Below are 21,191 nucleotides of genomic sequence, written 5' to 3'. Positions count from 1 at the left end.
GCTCGTAGAAGAGCTTCACTTGAATCTGTCTGCAAGCTAGTAAACGACCACTGAAAGGCTGTTTCCTGGCCTTCTCTCAATTTATCAATAAATGTATCAACCGGTTTTTCTACTTGTATTGAATGACTGTCATTTCTACTAGGTCCACCAAAGTGAGGGGTTGATGTGCTCCGGCTGGCTGGGGCCCAATGTGTTACGTAAGATGGTTGAGAGTGGTTTGATGGGGCAGTGAAGTTTGACTTGCGAGGAGTTTGGGTTAAGTTGTCATGGCAACTACCACTAGGCATTGATGCCAGAACAACACTGCCATCCCCCACTAGGGAACTAACTGTCGGAGGGACTTCTCCACCAGGCCCACGGCAAAATGACCAAGTAACAGAGGTTGTTGCAAGAGCAGCTGTATTACTATTATCAAACGACGCAGGTTTGCGCTGGGACGCGGTCACATAACCAGGTGAAGACAAATCTCTGTAAGATGGAGGCCTCAAGGGTAGACTAACAGGGGTAGTAGCAGTTTGAGACGAGTATTTTCTTTCAGGACTGTATAATCCCCGTTGAGGCGACTGCACTGCAGTACTGAGTGTTAAAATATCTGATTCACGTGCTTGGGTAACTGGTACCAGAGTAGATCCTAAAGTGAGGCTATTGCTATGAGCTGCAAGGAACTCTAGATCCTTTACTGGCAAGGGCTTGGAAATTGTACGCAATGGAGAGTATTCATATGAGACAACTTTTCTATCCAGAGATGACTTTGTGTAAACATCTCCTTTGAGTTCTTGGAAAACGTATCCCTTAGTAATCCTGGGCTCAACTTCACTACTGGGACTATCTTTGCGTTCAACCTCAGAGGTTGCTTTAGGACTAGGCACTACATAATGTTTCAAAGATGGCGAAGATTTACTGACCTTGAAGATCTCATCATTAGAGGCCTTTCCTTCTTTAAATTCTTGACCCAGTATTTCATGCTCAAGATGTGCCACCTCAGCTTGATTTTGAGCGGAAATCACAGCCATTTCGTCTTCTCTTTTCTTTCGTAGTAGGTCGAGCTCTCGTTTTCGACATTCAAGTTTCAACTCTAATTCCCTTTGAGCCATTTCTTCTTGAAACTCCTGTTCACGTACTTCATTGTCTCTCTTAACTCGTTCGGCAAGCTGTTTTGCTTGAAGGCTTGCCATGGAGGCCTTTATTTTAGCGTCTCTTCTTCTTCTTAACGAGGACGACGAAGAACTAGAGCGAGAAAGCGCTTTCGAATGACCAGAATCGACCTGGCTTACCGAATCTTCAGGAGTCACTTCAAGGCTGCTGTGAAGCGGTGATATCACACATTCGTCGACCAAGTGCCATGATTCTTGATTGCTCATCGCGAGCGACTGATTTTTATCCGGCTTGAATGGACCAAAATTGGTAAGACCAAATTAACCGAGAATTTTAATTTTACCACGTAAACACGTTACAATTCTAGTGTTCGCGCGCAAGCAGTCTTGGGTATAGCGTTACAACAGTTGCGATGGCCAGCGGCCGCTCCAGTTTTTGTTGTCACAACGGCCATATTCGCAACTAATACCAACCCAACAATAACAAAAACTTTGGATACGTCAGAAGGAATTGCCCAGGCTATAACTGCACAGAATGTTACCTTTAGAAGTGGTTTCAATGCCAAGGGTATGCACCTTAGCCCGCTCCACCGTTTTCAAAACTTATCCATGTGAGGCGTGAGTAGTCCAGTGGTCAGTGCGCAGGACTCTGGGTCAGACGGCCCAGGTTCAAGTCCTGGCTGGGGCTTAACGTTGTGTCCTTAAGCAAGACGCTTTACTCACATTCCTTCGTCTTCTCGGATGGGAAGTAAAGCCGGAGGTCCCGTCTCTTGCAGGGTAAGGGGACAAGAGATGTTAAATCCCACGCACGAGATTACTGTGTGATGGATATCCTCCCCTGGGGTGGTATGGGTGGGTTATAATTTGAGTGGACTAGCTTGAAGGGAATTCATGTTCCTGTTCTAGTCCTTCCCCATTGCAGTTAATGCAGGAAAAATGACTAAACTACCATTTCTCGCCACTGCAGTGCAATTGATGGTATGTGATTGCGTTACACACAGGAAGCCCATGCACTTCGCCTTCCTCTTTCTTGCTTGCCATTATTTCGTTTGCTCTTCTACCTTACCTCTTTATGTGTTAGAAAACCAGGATTAAAAAAAACCGCTTAAATCAAATGAAATCGGTAAAATAACGGCACCAAGAGTAAACAACATACGTATGGAACAAGGTAAGCCATTTTTATTTAATATTTTTACTTTTAACTATCTCTGTGGATATCTTGTAGAAAATCCCATACAAATCCTTATAAATATGCAAATTGTGTTCCTTGTGTGGTTCTCAAAGAGAGCTTGGGCTGCCTGTGGAGGAAGGCAATCACATACCATCAATCGCACTGCATTGGCGAGAAATGGTAGCATGGATAAGATTTGAAAACGGTGGAGCGGGCTAAAGTGCATACTCTTGGCTTTGAAACCACTTCTAAAGGTAACGTTCTGTGTAATTATAGCCTGAGCAATTCCTTCTGATGTTAACAAAGTTTTTGTTATTGTTGGGTTGATATTAGTTGCGAATATGGCCGTTGTGACAACATAAACCAACAATTTACATATTGAGATAGAATAAATATATGAAAATCATATATTTTGAACTGCGGTATTTGATACGTATGATGGACGATCCTCGCAGTAGATAGCGCTATTTGAGCAATAGCGAAATTCAGACCTGAAAAAAATCAGGCCTGTACGGGACTCGAACCACTGACCTCTGCGATACTAGTGCAGCGCTCTAACCAATTGAGCTAACAAGCCAACTGAGAGCAGGCCGTTAAGTTGATCATACGTATCAAATACCGCAGTTCAAAATATATGATTTTCATATATTTATTCTATCTCATTTATCACTTTCACGGGTTCATTACGAATCAACTTAACGGCCTGCTCTCAGTTGGCTTGTTAGCTCAATTGGTTAGAGCGCTGCACTAGTATCGCAGAGGTCAGTGGTTCGAGTCCCGTACAGGCCTGATTTTTTTCAGGTCTGAATTTCGCTATTGCTCAAATAGCGCTATCTACTGCGAGGATCGTCCATCATACGTATCAAATACCGCAGTTCAAAATATATGATTTTCATATATTTATTCTATCTCATTTATCACTTTCACGGGTTCATCAACTTAACGGCCTGCTCTCAGTTGGCTTGTTAGCTCAATTGGTTAGAGCGCTGCACTAGTATCGCAGAGGTCTGTGGTTCGAGTCCCGTACAGGCCTGATTTTTTTCAGGTCTGAATTTCGCTATTGCTCAAATAGCGCTATCTACTGCGAGGATCGTCCATCATACGAATTTACATATTGTAGATTATCGGAAATTGCCCAGATTGCCTTGACTTTTTGGCTTCAGGAGAAAACTATATGTATCTTGAACATGAAGGAGACCTGTTTCGAAGGTTTTGTACGATAGAAGAGTGAATTTGAGTGTTTTGATAACGTTTTTCTTAATGTGACGTGCAAGTCACGTTGGTCACAGAACGCGCTTCTTGAGCTCAAATACACTTATATAAATCGCTCTAAAAATTCGTAGTTTAAGTAGCCCAAAAATTTTATTGCAGTTTCTAGGAGAAGAAACCTTGATCTTGACAATGGTTATTGTCTCAGTTTATGAAGCCATGTAACAAGGGCCGATTTTAGTCGCCAAAGTTGAGCTATGTTTTGATGGGTGAAATTTTACCTAAATTAGAAAATTCGTAAAAAAATCATTTTTTAAGGAATCTTGGAAAAAATACTTCAGAACCTTTGAGAAACATCTCTTGTTTTAGAATTGTTATGTGGTTTCCGAATTGCTGTCGAAATAAGTTTTTCTCGGCCGTTGTCCTGAGGTGCACTGTGCACGCATAAAACGGTACGACAACACAAACTTGGACACGCGTACTTGTAATTATGAAATGGACTTTACAATCTTGAACGAACGTTGTACGATTTCGAAAACTAAAAGGAAACAAGGGAAATTACAACTATAAATACGGAAAAAAGGCTAGACAAAGAAGAAACGAAACCAAAAAAAAACTTACGTTTGTGTCCTTATAATATAAACGATGACGTTAAAGGAGCGTTGAAACGATTCCCCACTTCGATCGAGCACATGTATTTTTTAACTCGCTGCGCCTCTCGGGATCTAGCTAATGAGTGCGTGACATCCCGCACAACGGCAGTAACATGCACTATTTCACCGAGAAAACACGGTTACGAACCCCCAAAACACAAAATGCCACCGTTCTCCCAAAATAATTTTTTTGGGAATTTTTGATATTTTTCCGTAACTAAGGCCATTCGTAGCTATGTTCTGGCAAAGTTTGAAAAAATTTCAATTTTTTTGTTTTCAACACCTCTGCTCGATTTTTACGGACGACCACTCTTGATTATTCTTTGATTATCGACCTTGAATATACGTGGAAGATTATTTCCTAGATCTTCTCCCTCAACACCGAGAGGCAATTTCAACTCAAAGTAATTTGCTCCAAAACAAAGTAATCAAGGATTGGTGGTCCACAAACCATAAGTTGCTGAATATTTTTTCTGTATGAGGTTCGTATTTAACATTATCACTCGTTCGTCATTTGGCAGCTGTAATCCGGCAGACATCAAACGTTGTAAAAATTAGGCCTTTTTTGTTATTATACGTCTCATTGAAAGGAAATAATTCGACGTTACTCTTCAGTAAAAATCCGTTCAGCTTTGCCTTTGGAGTATTTTAAGCACAACGTAAGATATTCTGATCACATAATTGCGAAATACACAAGGCTTTTCGAATTTTTTTTTGTCGCTCTCCAGGGGGTTCCTTGCTAATAGTTATCACGCATTGTAACCTATTGTACTCTTAATTTCGTCCTTTCTTTTAATCTCAAAAAGGTTTCGATATCAACAGATAAAAGTGTGACATCTTTTCGCATTCTCTTGCTGGTGAATATTAAGAGTGGCTAGCTTGGTCTAGTGGTAGATTTATTATTGACCTCACACATTAACACTTGCATGGTAAGGGCTATCGTTTATTTGGCGTCAAGATATCAATAATTGAGTATTCGAGTTAATTAATCAGCCTATTTTCTGTTTTTTATTTCGCCTACAGAAAAAAAGAATAATGTTAATTAGTGTTTATTGACTCGCAAGAGATGCAAGATAATAAAGACAAATTTTCCCATGCAGGGTAAAATGGATGAACTGAACTTAAAAACTTTCAAGGTCACTGTAATCTTCCAAGGTCAGTTAGCCTGCCTACTGATACCAAACCATACTGCAGTTACTTATTATCAGCTAACTCGAACTCCCCGTTAACTTGAACTCAGTTTACTTCCCTCGGCTCAAATGTACCTCGAAAACTTAAAATTTGAATAAAAACGTCGGTCAATACGCGTCAAAGTGTCAGAATCACTTACATAACCGTGAACTGTCAAGAGGAAATAATGAGATTGAGATGCCGTCTCCCTGGCTGAAGCTGTCTGCTGTCGAAGTCCGAATTTTTTTCCTCTCTGTAATTTTCACCTGTATTAAGCGGATATGTTCACCTTCACTAAGAATTACTAAGCTTCTACTGTATCGCGCGTTAGCTCTTCGTCAAAGCATTAGTTCTTGGCTCTGACGTAGGCTAATGTTAAAAAATTCCCTAGAAAACAAAATATACAAAATGATGGTTGATCGTGCAAGAATAGTTAAAAATTATTCTTTAATAAATATTAACAGAATAATTGTGAAATTCAACATTAACTGCGATAACTCGATCCCCGCTAACTCGAACTAATTTTTCCGTCAGCGGGAAATTTTTGGGGAGTTTCATTAGAATTACTAGGGTTCTACGGTATTCATATCATGAAAATCATCTCGATAATCTGATTTGATTGGTTTTCTTACATGTTTTCTTACACTGGCCAATAGGAGTAGATGATGTCTTAAACAAGTATTCTACTCAAGAAAGACATTATGAGAAAGATTGCTTGCTCGAGTTGGGTGTGGAAACCATAAAAATGTTGGGAGCAAAATTTTTCTCTATACTCATTACAGCTTTGCAAGTTAGGGGTGACTGCGCTACTGGAAAATGTGAAAGGATCCCACTAAATGTGTACGAAGATGGCGATCAAGACAAAGAGCTTGTTGGCCATGTTTTCCACACTTCTGTCACTTCAAGCCTAGTTCGGTGCTACTCGCAGTGCACCAACAACTGCCGATGTTTGTCGATAAACTACAAAGTCAAGGACGACATCAAATACTGCGAGTTGAACGAAGGCAGCCATCTTATTCACAATAACTCTCAGATAAGAACCTCAGGATCCATTTATTACATACTGCGAAGGGAATACTTCTTTAAGGTACTGGATTTTTTTTTTGATTTAGCATTTTCAATATGAATGGTAGTTAGTCTTCATCTCGGCATAACAGTTACATATTAGGTATATATATATATATATATAAATGTGCAAATGTGAACTGAAGAAGGAAATAATTACTAGTTACTCGAGTTTCACGCTTTAGGCGATAATCAGACTGAGAATTGTCAGCTATGAGGGGTCATCTCCGCCAATATCCTGTTTCAAATTCTGTTCTAAAAAACCTGTATGCTATTGCTTTTATCAAATTCTTTTCAGAATAGAAATTGGCGAAACAGAATAGAAATTGGTGAAACAGAACAGAAATTGGCGAAACAGAATAGAAATTGGCGATGTCTTCTATTTCTATTCTGTTTTTGTGTTGTTCTCTCTGGCAACCTTCGGCTTGAATAAGCGCCAGGAATTTCACTCCAAAAAAAGAATAAACTATAATTAATCCGGAGAAATTTTTCCAAATTGGGCGGGCATCAAAGGTCCCAGTCTCAGCGTTGATTGGGAATTTTAGTACAATTCTCGCCCTTCAAGTCAACGCTGGTTCCATAACATTTTCAGTGGATTCGACAATTTTTCCATTTCTTTTTATTGTGATAATTTTTCGCGTAATAATTACTGTTTTTTTACATGTGTCATCACGCCCTGTATAAATCTATTTAAGGAATTTGTAAGTCATTGTATTACAACTGATGAAGGTCTCGGACCGAAACGTATTTTATTAAACTTTCTTAGACTTTTTATTTGAGCATATGTCTTTCTTAGCTCGAAGTTGTCCGTCCTCGTGTACTACAATATATATATATATATATATATATATATATATAATTATAACAAACTGGTTCAAGACTTCAGAGGTAGTTCATCGTTTTATTACGACAACTCTGTTTCGTATGGTCGAAAATGACCACACTCATCAAGTAATTCGACCATACGAAACAGAGCTGTCGTAATAAAACGATGAAATACCTCTGAAGTCTTGAACCAGTTTGTTATAATTATCAATGCTCTTCTAAGAGTTGAGCGCTCTTTGAAATACATTCAAATCAAGTTTAAGAATTTATATATATATATTTAGTATAATTTCAGAGCTGAGCAAAGAGTTTCCAGCAATCTGATTGGTCGAGCAGTTCCTTATATGACGCTACATAAACCGCTCCGCGCGGTTTATACAAAATTTTAAGATAAAATGTTAATAAATGTTACTAAAATGTTATGGTTTTAGAAATTTCACTGTTGCTCAGCTCTGAAACTATACTAAAACATTTATTCGCCTCAGGTTCCGTGAATATTGTCGAATAATCCCCTCTACTTCGTCTCGGGGATTATTCTACGATATTCACCTCGTCTTCGGCGAATAATTGTTAAATATATATATATATATATATTTCATATCGAGGAAGCTTCCGATTCGATCTGCCCGACGATAGGTTATACAAATAATCAGTACAATTAAAGGAATTATTTCATAATGTAATATACTTCTTAGCGTTACCCCGTCAAAAATTTTCTTCCTAATGGATGGTAATATCTTCCCAAAAGTGTTTCAATTTACGAAACACTGTTTACTTTTCAACTCAACGTAACAGCTGCCAATGACATTGGGAAATTTCAATTGATTTGCGCGCAAAACCAAAAACTCAAAATTGAACTTAGAAAAAAATTTTTTTCTCAGTCTGCATTTAAAGTACCTTTTTCGGGTCTTTAAAGTAGAGACATTTCTTTTTTTTTTTTAAATTCTCGTCAGTGGAGATGAATATTTTAATGATGGAATATCAAAGAATTAAAAGCTTCAAAGAACTTTAGAGACGAAGTTTCTCACCTGTGAGGATCATTTTTAAACCCGTACATCATTTACAGGCCAGAATATTATTTATTTCGTGGAGAAAGTGTTAGACAGTTGCTATGAAGATGGAAAAATCCGTTTTTTTCTTGATTCCTTGTTAAAACGCATATTTTTTTAAATCAAACTAGATTGACTAAGTAAAGTAGAAATATAGCAAATTCACAGACTCCTACTTCACTGATATTAGAGAATATATGACATTGGGCGAAACACTTGAAAAACGGATAGTTTCGAAGGACCATTGTGGCATGAAATAAAGTCGCTTCTCACAGCGTAGCACTAGGGGTTTCTTAGCAATCGAAAAGAAACCTAAAGGCTTGAAAATTTGATGAAATAAGCTTAGTAAATAACTCACTTTTCTGTCAAACTCAAATCAGAATCAGAATTATAGCTTAGTTCTAAAAAATAAAATGCTTGGTTATTTTATTAATGTCGTATAGAAGACTCCCAATCACATCGTTCCATGTGGAGATGACGTCACATGTACCAATCGCTGTTGCAAGAACAACCCGTGCCTCAATGGAGGAACCTGCACTGAGATCTGTGAGCCCACAAGCGTCCGATTCAACTGCTCCTGCCCTGTACCGTTTGTTGGAAAACGCTGCGAGACTCAGTTGAGAAGAAGCTGTCAGGATTACAAAGCAGCCGGGTCCACTGCCTCTGGATTGTATACACTTAACGACGACAAAAGTCAAATCTTCCAGGTGTTCTGCGATTTTGATTCAGAGCCCGGGTTCGCATGGAACCTGATTGAGTCGTTTAGTTTATCCAACGTTAACAACAGTGATCTTTTTGAGGTATTTGAATTCTCTTTGAATCTTCTGTACATATCTCATACATGAGCGTAGGAGGAAAGCACATTCAGCGGTAAAATGTGAAAAACATACATTTTCATGTTGTTTCCATAATTGTTTTGTTTCATAAGCGACAGTTTTGATGGTAACGATCATAACTTCTTCACCAATTTTGCTTCCTCCGACAGAATGATCCACGTAGTAAGATTACCAGCTTCCTGCCTCCCTCAGTTTCTATTTCATATGAGCTGAGAAGGCAGAGGAGGTTTGCCACGCCTCTTGTAAAGACAAACAGATTTGGAAATTCTTTCATTGTTAAGAGTACGAGGGAAGCATTTAAATGATTTTTAAGAGTAGTCGTCTTTGTAATTTTATCAAAGTAGTAGTTATGGATCATTTCTTATTTCTTATTTGTAAAGAGACGCAATTCAGTTTTTTAACTGCAACGTTTTCCTCAATAAATACAGTCTGCAGTCTACAATCTACAGAAAACTGTGTTTTATGATGATTACCAAGCCATCAATGGTGATAAACCAAATAACTGGCTGGCCTACCTCATCAAACGACCCTACCTCCTTTGGCTCAGAAATCAGTCGACTCACTGGAGAGCTACTTGTCGATACAACACAGATGGCACCGTCTATACAGATTACCTGAGAGCCTCGCTTGAAGACTTTGACATCATCAGAGACGTACCCACGAATAAAAGTGCTTGTCGGCCATACGAATATGTCAACATCCGGGGAAATGAGTGTGTAAATTGCACTGCGGATACATGGTATGAAAAAGGGAATTTTCATCTGCATATCGACAGTTCTTTACAGAGAGGCTGTGAATTCAATGGAAACGGAGCCAAATCAGACGAGGACAACTTTGGTTTTTATTATGTTGTGAATAACAAATTTCGTTGTACTTCAAGCTCCAATGCAACCACTCAGTTCTGGATCGGAGGCAATTAAAAGATTGAAAGATCACTATGGCAGACATTAAAAGAAAACGCCTCAAAAAATTGTAATTAGGTGATCAGTATTCCTGAAATTTCAGTTCATGTTCTATTTCCTTTTACAAAACGGGGATAACATATGATGAGAGCAAATTTCATTCTAACCCGTATAATTCTTAGTTTCACTGCTTATTCTTTCTTCTGATATTATCTGGAAATCACCAAATGATCCAACTGGTGAAGTCGTTAGTTGATGTAAAATGTGTTCAGGAAAACCATAAGGCAATATTGATATATTCTGTAAGTAATACATTATGGTAATTAATTCGGCAGAAATCGTGACTAAAATACGTGTACCTTTCGAATGGTAAATTTGCCACTTTTTTCTGGTACCTTTAGTTTAACTATGTGTCTAAGATTTATTTAAAATCGTTAGAACAACGACACAAACTGCTGCGGACTTTAGCTCCAAAGAAATTCCGTTCGCGCCAAGATCAGCCAATATGACCCTATATGCGAGGGGAAACTCCGGCTTTAAATGAGATGGAGATGCTTGTCGGAGATTTCAACCCCGGCATGTATTTTGACTCGGTCATTATACTTCTAAAATAAAATCTCTATGAATAAATGTCTCTGAGGATACCTTAAGCTCGGCGGTTACATATATGGTGTATCCTAAACGTACACAGGACATAAGGTTAGCCGTTATCTGCACCACAAGATGAGTAACCTTGTAAGTTTTGGTGGGAAAGTCCACAGCCAGAGGAGTTTAAGTTCTGTTTTATCTTAAACATGATGTTTTTGCACCATAGTTCTTTTTCCCAAGTAAAAAACTGAACCATTTACAAACATTTTTAATTCTGAACTGCAAAGCACAATTGGTAAACTATCGCTTCATTAACTTCTGTTGAAATCTCTATTTGTCTATTATTTGTAGCATGATACAACAATTACTGAAGAGTGTCAGTGAACTTCATTGAAAAGCAATGTACCTTGTAAAGGAAAAAGTTAACATGTGTGCCTCTCTTTATTCGCTAAATAATTGTCAATCATCATATACTGTATACATCATATGAATTATTGCTGAATTCATCATTAGCTGTCATAATAAATAAAGCATTGAAATATTCAAGGATTGCAGTCATTATTCTTCTGCAGATGGTGCACCTTTTGCTAGAGCCTGCGCAACACTTTTTTGATCAACTATCAAAATAACTGAACCCAAACATCGAATTGCACTCATATAGGTGCAGGACAATTGCTCTATACATTTCCCAGTCCGACAATTTTTAAACGCGTGTCAATGCGATGAATGAAACGAAGCATCGATACCCCACCCTCGCCTCCAGCAAGTCTCGTGAAGAAGAGCTCTCTAAAAATTTGCAGGAAAGATCATTTCGTGAATTGAGGAAAAAAATTTACAATCGATCAGGCGAAATTCAAAAATTTATCGGGAAAAACAAAAGGAGAAGTGGGCAAAGCAAGCTAAGGAAAAGAAATAATTTGAATATATCAACAAAGTTGAAATGGTAAATTGGCCACCGTTACGATTATAAAAGCTGACGTTTCGAGCGTTAGCCCTTCGTCGGAGCGAATAGAGAAATTGTGGGTAGTATGTGCTTTTAAAGGCAGAAATGGAGATACGTGATAGGTGGGAACATGGCAACTTGCTCGGACGAAGGGCTAACGCTCGAAACGTCAGCTTTTATAATCGTAACGGTGGCCAATTTACCATTTCAACTTTGTTGACATATTCAAATTATTTCGTTACCCCCACCGACGCAGCCCCAAACAGTTTCTTTAGAAACTATCAGCCTTTATTCATTAAGGAAAAGAAAAACCGAACTTCGATGTCTTGGACCTAGGCTCTCTCGCGACTTTTCTCTATGTGGCCCTTTGATGAAGACTTTTATTTCTCAACGATTTGCAAAATGTACTAGAAATTCCCCTTTACTGTGCAGCGTGAGAAGAGATGTAAACAAAATTTGAATGATGCAGATCCCGTACGAAAGCCTGCGGACTGAAACGTCAACATCTGATGGAGGCCTTTCTGATTATACCTTTCACTCTTCGGTACAGGTTAACTGAAAATATTCCTTCAGCGCCGAATCTCACGTTGTATATAAAATTTTCTTGACAAATTAGACTTAACAGCTATCTCTTATTCAAGGAGAACAAAAAGTAAGAAATTTTGAAATTTTTGACCAGATTTTATTAATTGACAGGAACCCTTAGTTCATTGCATTTTATCCATCACTCACTTCATCAATACATGATGATCGTTACAATTTTCTGGTCCCTCAGATGTAAAATGCGTGTCATGGATGTTTAATTCTTGCCAACTAATGGGTTGAGGAGTATTCTTTGTAGCTCTTATTGTTTTTGGCACTTTATTTATTCGTAAAAGATTAATGAAGTTGGTCCTTGACGTTGAATACAGGGGAGATTATTTGCCATATTCTTCAACTCTACGAACCGATTGAATATGATCATCATCGTTCTTTTTCCTTCAAAACAAAGTAATCATACCATTGGTTGTCTTATACAAACCTTCTGTCGTTGTGTATTTTATTGAAATGCTGTACGAAATTAACAATATCGCCTCTCGCCTGTCATTCTGCAGCTCTAGTTGGACATTAAAAATTGATGTCAAAAACCGACCTTGTTTGCAATTAAACACCGCCCAAAATGAAGTCTGTAGTCGTTACTTTTAAGCCCGTTTCCCTTTGGAAAATCATAAATACTGCGCATGATATCCTGATAACAAAGTGCACAAAAAAGAAAAAAAGAAAAAAAAACCAGGCGCTCCGAATTTTTTTTTTAAATCAACTATTTTAAGTTCTTTACTTATTTCCGCCCATTGCCAATAGTTGTCACGCATTGTGTCCTATTGTATTCTAAATTATCTCTTTTCTTTTAATCTCGAATATACCGTAAAAGGGAAGATTTAAAACAGTGGCAACCATTTTACCGACAACAAAGTCTTCAGGGTCCATTTATTACAAACTGCAAGGAGAAGAATTTACCAGGGTATTAAACTTTATCATGTCACAAGGTATTTTTATCAAGAATGACTGTTCCAGGTCCTCAACTTTAATCTTGAGATATGAGTCATTTCTTTGATATATTTGATATAAAAGAAGCGTACAACTAACGATAAATTGTAAAAATAACAACTGAGAAAAATAATTATTTCATAATGTAATATGTTTCTTAGCCCCGTCAAAACGTGGCTTCTGATGTCTTCCCCAAATGTGTTTATAAACGGAGTACATTGTTTGTTTTGAGCTCGAGGTAGCAGCTGCAAATGACTTTGAGAAATTTTAAAAGTTCCGCAAAACCGAAAACTTAAAAAAAAAACTGCAACTATTTTTCCCAGTTTGTGTTTTAAGGTCCTCTCTTATTCGGGTGTTAAAGGTTAACACATTTCCTCTTTGAAATTTTTACGAAAAGTGATGAATTGTTCGAATGATGAGATATAAAATGGAATGAGACGACTAACGGAAAAAATTCAAGTAAAGAACTGATCCTGGCAGGTGCAAGAGCTACCCATTAACAAAAATATCTTGAATATCATTCGCAGGCTTTTCCGACCCAATTACGCGGAAATACGTCTGATAACTGTTTTTACTAACCTAGATTCACCTCAAAAAATACAAATATGACAGACTCCTGCCTCGCCGAAAATTTTTTTGGAAAATACTTCATATTGGGTGATCTCGCTTGTTTATCAAGCTATCGAAATAAGGGTAACTGTAAAAGGAAAATTACGTCAAGATCGGTATAAATAAAATCGCCAATCAGAGCGGGGCTTAAAAGATATTTCTCAGCAATCGAAAGGAACCGTGATTCCAACTAAAAAAAATTGGATAATAAAAACCTGAGTTTATGTTACACTTTTCAATCGAACACATATTAGGAACTTAAAAATAACATTGTGCGGAGAAAATGCTCTGTTTTATTAATTTTTTTTAATGAAAGGTTTTTAACCACATCTTTCACTGTGCTGGCGGCGCCACTTGTAAAAATGGTTGCTGTAGAAGCAATCCGTGTCTCAATAGAGGAACCTGCTCTGAGATCTGTGAGCCCACAAGTGTTCGGTACAACTGCTCTTGTCCCAGAGTTATTTGTTGGTAAACACTGCGAGAATTGGCTGAGAAGAAGCTGTCAGAATTACAAAGCAGCTGGTTCTTACTCGTCTTGCAATCAAGCTTTCCGAGTGCTCTGTGATTTTCATTCAGAGCCTGGCTTTGCTTGGAACGTAATCGAATAGTTCGAATTGTCCAACAATCATATTTTCAGATACAATGGATATATGAAGTTCATATATTTTGAACTGCGGTATTAAATACGTATGATGCACGATTCTTCGCAGTAGATAGCGCTATTTATGCAATAGCGAAAATCAGACCTGAAAAAAATCAGGCCTGCACGGGACTCGAACCACTGACCTCTGCGATACTAGTGCAGCGCTCTACCAATTGAGCTAACAAGCCAACTGGGAGCAGGCCGTTAAGCTGATTCGTAATAAACCCGTGATGATAAATCAGATACAATGGATATATGAAGTTCATATATTTTGAACTGCGGTATTAAATACGTATGATGCACGATACTTCGCAGTAGATAGCGCTATTTTCATGGTATTTTCATGGTATTTTCATGGTATTTTCCTAAAATTATACTACTATGTTTCTTCTTTATAAGGGTGTGTAAATGTACTGCTCCCAAAAAGAAAACTATTCATTTTCAATTTGCTTCCTTTAACTTTTTTTTGTCAGTTATTAAACCTCTCTTTTCTGAAACAATATATGATAACTAAGAGGGTCTGGATGGGGGTGCCTCGAAAACACTAAACACTAAAATTTTCCGTCTATAACATCAAACAGTTAAATTTTAGGCTGTTTAACATCTAACACTAAAAAATTCACTGTAACACTAAATTTGATACAAATGTAAGCGCAAATGGCTTAAAAAAGCGAAAGCTACTAATCAAGACAAACGTGGACATTCGATATGGAATAATATCTATAATTAATTTACAGATTGTATCATTTTGATTACAATTTTGGGTTTGTTCATTGTTTATGTTTCTGTCGTGGAAAATTATGGGAGAATATTTCTCAGCATAAGGGTACATTATGCTCGACAATGAAAATTTTCCTCTGTCGTTATTTCACTTTCGTTATCTTTCATTTAAAAAATTTGTTTAATCAATCATCATGCTCCTTTCACCTACCCTGAAATAGACTTTTGCGTCCTCACTAGCCAATCCTCTCGTTTCTTAGCACATGTATCAGCAGCAAGCCAGCCTTTGAATCTGAACTCCCCTTGCCTTCCCGGGTCCAAGATAGCGTTATTTTCGGGTTTTCATTTAAATAACTCTGTATCAGAGAGTCATTCACAAGGTCATGTATATGGGCACACCTGATCGTGCAAACTCTACAAGTCAAGGCGAAAATGAGCGCGAAGGGCGCGACCAGACCTGGTGAGTGTTGTTGTGTGGGGGTAGGAGTCGTGATCGTCATCATCCATATCACTGCCTGAGTCGGTGTCGTATTCATCCTCTTGATCTGGCACTTCACCAACGGCAACTATTTCAACCGCGCTATCGTTCATAAACGTGATGCTGGGTACGTGCGAGTCCCCATCGTCATCTGTGACTTGCGGCATAATTTGTTCCATTCCGTCTTGACCTTCAACAGTTGAGTCGTCGTGGAACATTACTTTGGAATGAGGAGGTTGAGCGTAATACACTGCTGGTGGGAGAGCTCTGGCTCTGTCTTTTGTGGTTTCACTGCGCACTGTTCTCTGCCTCACAGGACAATATTTGTCCACCAACTCCTTCATCGCTACTTCAATTGGAGGATCTATCCTTGCAGCTGTTAGAGGCTTCATCACTTCAACATCTGCCAACTCCATGCTAGATGTTGGAACTGGATAAAACGATTTGTCATGTCACAGGTGTAAAGTATTTGGCGCTCCACTTTATCGTTCTTTTTAGTGATTCTTTTGCAATTGTGCCAAAGTCTCGAGCATACTGTAAAGCTGTGAAAGTCTCGTTTTTAAAGTGGGAGACTGCATGAAGGCTTTCAACTACAGTGGTCAGTAGCGAACGGTCTTTAAGGTCTTTTAACATAAGTATAAGTCACCAAATATAACAGTTATTTTTATTAGGAACAACCTGGGTTTGAATAGCAAAACCTTAGCTTTTCCAGTGAATATTGCAATTTGAAATTTTTTTCCTGCACTTTATGAATTTGAAAGATCAGTTGTCTACTCACCATTGAGTTCACTATGGGTTTCGTCAGAAACAAGGAGTGGGAAGGAACAGATGACGTGTTTTACGATAGAATTTAAGGAGAGTGTGAGCGGCGATGCTCCATATTTTCCGGCCTAACGTTAACACTCTTTGAACGACCTGACCCCGAATATGTGCTTCCAGCTGCAATGATCATGGTGCAATTGATGTCATGATGATCCATACTAAATCAACTCAAGTCGACTCTCTTTGTCTCCCGGAATAACATCGTGTTTTATGATGACGACCAAGCTACCAGCGGTGACTAGATGACCCAAATTGGCAGGCCTACCTCATCAAACGACCTTACCTTCTTTGGCTCAGATATGAGTCAACTCACTGGAGCTACTTGCCGATACAACACAGATGGTACCTTATATACAGATTACCTGAGAGCCTCGGTTGAAGACTTTGACATCATCAGAGACGTACCCTTGGTGGTAGAAACTTGTCGACCGTACAATTATGTCAACATCCGGGGAAATGAGTGTGTGAATTGCACAGCGAGAACCTGGTAGACCAAAGGGCATTCACCTCTGCATATCGACAGCTCCAAACAGGGTGGCTGTGAATTCAATAGGAACAAGCTAGACGCAATCATAAATGACGAGGACAATTTCGGTTTATATGCTATTGGGAATAACAAATTTCGTTGTACTTCAAGCCCCAATACTCATTTCTGGATCGGAGGGACCTTATGACTTTCCAATTACTCAACCAGTGCCTATCAAAAGGCGGAAAGTTCACCAAGGCAGAAACTTTTAAAAACGCCCCAATGTTCCTGAAATTATTGAATTCATGTTTTTTTTTCTTTTATAAAATCGGTGATACCATGTGATATGAGGCAAAATTTCAGTCTAACCCTTAGTTATTCTTTCTTCTGATATCGTCTAGAAATCACCACATGATCTAACTCAGTGAAGTCGTCAGTTAATGCAAAATGAGTTCAAGAAACCATAAGGCTATTTTGATATATTCTGCTAAGAGCATCCTGATTTATTTGGCAGAAATCGTGTCTGAGATGAATGTACCTTTCGAAGGGTAAATTTATCAGTTTCTTCTTGTAGTTTTTGTTTATTCGTTTGAACGAAAACAACTGCCGCGGACTTCAGCTCCAAAGAAACTCCTTTGGCGTCTAGATCAGCCGATAGGATCTTACAAGCGAGGAGAAACTGCTGCTTTAAATTGATGGAGATGCCCGTCGGAGATTTCAACCCTGAGAGGTATTTTAACTCGGTCATTACACCTATAGAATAAAAGCTCTATGAATAAAGGACTTTGAGGATACCTTGGGGCATCTTCCCAAGCACTGGACATGAAGTCTAACGGTTATTTCCGCCAGAAGATGTGTATAACCTTGTAAGTTTTCTTAGGAAAGTCTAAAGCCACAGGTTTGTAGCATGATACACCAATTACTGTAGAATATGTCAGTGAACTTTACTGAAAAGCGATAACTTGTAAAGAAAGAATTACACATGTGGTCTTCTCTTTATTTGCTAAATAATTTTCCATCTTCATTTACTGTCTAGAGATGAATTATTGGTGAAGTCATCATTGACTGTCATAGTAAATAAAGCTTTGAGATATTCAAGGATTGCAGTTATTATTCTTCTGCAAATAGCGCACCTTTTGCTAGAAACTGTACAACACTTTTATCAACGATGAAAATAACCCAAACTGAACATCGAATTACACTCATATAAGTGCAGGAAAATTACTCTACACATTTCTCCTATGATTTTTTAATTAGATTTGAAAGACTATTTTCAAAGTGATTTTTTCTTTTCCTTTTTTTTTTTTTTTTAATTTCTCATCAATATCGGTGTAAAGTTACTTTTAACAAAATAGGGTGCGTGCCGGAAAAAAAGTCCAACGTGCGCTTTTCCTTGTAGAAACTATGAAAAGTCATATACCCCTGTAAAGCTTCTAAATGATAGATTATGATTTAAATCAAATTAACAAGTAGTTTTCACAGCTTTTGTTTTGATAGGCGCGCGCGAGACCTTACACAAAACTGACTATGTTTAGTTTACTGCCTGCCTTCATTGGTTTAAGCAGAGGTAACTCACTCGCGTAAAAACAAACCTCGGGTTTTTGGCCTCCTAAGAAATTCACAACTCACAGTTTACGCACCTCATTTAAGCGTGTGTCAATACAATTATTCTGTCGAGCAATTTTTTAAAGCATCGAACCCTGATAAACGAACCGGATAAACGAACATGAGCTTAAAACGTTAACTCGCCTTAATAAGACACCTGCACCGCTGACTATTAAAGACGGTTTAAGACGTCATGTAATCAAAATATGCAAATCCGGATTCCGAACGAAAGCACGCTGAAAACGTCAACACTGCTGGAGACCTTTCTAATCATAACACCTTTTGCTCTTCGGTACAGGTTTTTTGAAAACATACTTTCAGCCCTATCTCGCGTTGTATATAAGATTTTCTCAAACTTTCAGTAGAAATTCTACTGACAACAATCATTCACTTGACTCTGATGATGACTTCCGCACAGGTTGTCGAAACGTCAGTCACTGCCACCGACAACAGTCCTTCTCAGGACTACACTCACCCGGACGATCAGACTACACCTTCACAGTGAGGAGAAATTGTTTAAATATTTCATTGATTTTTGTATAAAAGGTTTCTAACCACATCGTTCACTGTGATGGTGGCGTCACATGTGGCAATGGTTGCTGCAGGAATAATCCGTGTCTTAACGGAGGAACCTGCACTGAGATCTGTGAGCCCACAGGCTATCGATACAGCTGTTCATGTCCACTGCCGTTTATTGGAAAACACTGCGAGAATCGGCTGAATACCGAGCCATTAATGGTGATAACCCTATAATAACTGGCTGGCCTACCTCATCAAAAGATCCTGCCTCCTTTGGCTCAGAAAGCAGTCGACCCACTGGAGAGCTACTTGTCGATACAACACAGATGGCACCGTATATACAGATTACCTGAGAGCCTCGCTTGAAGACTTTGACAGCATCAGAGACGCACCCACGAAAGGAAGTGCTTGTCGGCCATACGAATATGCCAACATCCGAGGAGTTGAGTGTATGAATTGTACAGCACCTATATGGTGTGTACCTACATGGAGTGTACAGCACCTACATGGTATGAAAAAGGAGGACTCCCTTTACATATCGACTCTTCTCACCGTGATCCCCGCGATGCACCTCGCTGCGATTTCAACTCAAGCAAAACGGCTCTGGGTGACGAAAACAACTTTGGATTTTATTACACTACAAATCCCAAATTCCGTTGTACCTCAAAGCCGGAGAATACAACCCAATTCTGGATCGGAGGCAAATAGTAGTTCGACCAAACAAATTAGTTTTGTAGATTCAATGGTGATTTATTACTTGGTATTTGAGAATAAGATTCGGCGTGTGAATAGTCTAATAAGATCTATAACTTCATTTTGCTAGTTTTTAATGTAGAACTCAAGTAGTGAAGATTTGATCCATTGATTATTTGTGGTAAGATAGTTACACTAACACATTTCTAAGGAAAACTTTCGAGCAGTACTAACAAGTGAGGCGTAGATGTTCCAAAACTCTGCCAACAATTTATTTATTTGACTGCAGAATTGTTGCACGGGTTCAGATGTTATTTATCGTGGGAGTGAGGTCGAAGATTTTTTGGGGAGATCAGTCGCACCAACAGAGTATGAAGAAAACTGAAGAGTATACAGAAAACTGAGGGCCAATTAACTGCCAATGAGGGGAGACTGGGGACTACTAGTGTTCTAAGAGAGCCTTACTTTACGAGGGCATCAGGTAAATGTTATTATGACACAACTAAAATCTCCCGACCCCCACAGCTCCGGTCTCCATTCAAGCTCTGTGGTTTTATTAAACTCTGCTCTTCGCCTCATATATTTTTACCTTATTAGTCTATTCTTCTTTTTGTCTCGTCCAATACTATTCCAGTAAATATGCTTTGTATCAAATCTATTTTAGTTCTAATGCATGATGTTTTCAATAAGCTAGTCTTAGCATTTGCCCAAACGGGAAACATAATTATACTGAAGAGATTTCCTTGATGCGGTAATTATTATGTAAAACTTGCAAGATCGAACCAACAAATAAGTCTTTTTCAAGAATTGGGGCCAAGATGTGAAACGGCATCTCCCAAGTACTACAAAAAGTATAGAAGTGTGTATTCAAGAAAAATATACAAAATCAACTTTCACACCTTTTAATGGGAGAAGACGATTATGTCTGCATACGTACCCTTACCAAACCTTTTATAGCTTTTAACATCAATCATTCAATATCTATGTATGGTCTTATATATGTAGGTCTTATACGTAGGTCTTATATATGTAATACTGTTTGCTAGTTTTACTCTGTAAACGTTACAGTCTCACTCACTGCCCGCCTAGATTTTGCGAGCTACTGTTGTTTTAAGGGTGGTAAAGGGTGGTAAAGGGTATTTTCGTGATTCGTGAATGGCCTTTTTCTTTTCCAGTGAAACGTGAATGGCTTGTTTTTTTCTCGTGAATCGTGATTTTGCAGTAAATGGCTTGAACCCGGGGGTAACATGCGAAAGTGTCGTTTGATCGTCCGGGTGGGTGTAGTCCTGAGAAGGACTGTTGTCAGTGGTGGTGACTGACGTTTCGACAACCTGTGCGGAAGTCATCATCAGAGTCAAATGGCTGATGATGACTTCCGCACAGGTTGTCGAAACGTCAGTCACCACCACCGACAACAGTCCTTCTCAGGACTACACTCACGCGGACGATCACACGGCACTTTCACAATCGTGATTTCATAGATAGCCGTGAACCGTGATTTTCCAAAATAATGTTCTCTGCGAAATGAGAGAGAAGTAGAAGTATTTAATTTGTCGTGAACCGTGATTTGGGTTGTAGTTTCGACAGTAATTAACAATGCGGGC

At 38.6% G+C, this 21,191-nt stretch overlaps 1 protein-coding gene and 2 pseudogenes across 1 annotated transcript; all 3 read left to right on the top strand.

Moving 5' to 3' along the window:
- Positions 1-5,802: 5,802 nt before the first annotated feature.
- Positions 5,803-11,108, top strand: LOC111324171 (uncharacterized). The gene is made up of 3 exons (XM_022927672.2): positions 5,803-6,384; positions 8,680-9,036; positions 9,501-11,108. Exons 1-3 carry the CDS (start codon positions 6,043-6,045, stop codon positions 9,990-9,992), a joined length of 1,191 nt encoding a protein of 396 aa, XP_022783407.1. The 5' UTR covers positions 5,803-6,042; the 3' UTR covers positions 9,993-11,108.
- A 5,202-nt stretch (positions 11,109-16,310) lies between these two features.
- Positions 16,311-17,736, top strand: LOC148725759 (uncharacterized; annotated as a pseudogene).
- LOC148725758 (uncharacterized) lies at positions 17,218-19,602 on the top strand (annotated as a pseudogene).
- The last annotated feature ends 1,589 nt before the right edge of the window (positions 19,603-21,191 follow it).

Source organism: Stylophora pistillata, chromosome 8 (genome assembly GCF_964205215.1).
Source record: "Stylophora pistillata chromosome 8, jaStyPist1.2, whole genome shotgun sequence".
NCBI lineage: Eukaryota > Metazoa > Cnidaria > Anthozoa > Scleractinia > Pocilloporidae > Stylophora > Stylophora pistillata.
Note: the sequence above shows the minus strand (reverse complement) of the source record. Positions and strands in the feature narration are given on the sequence as shown.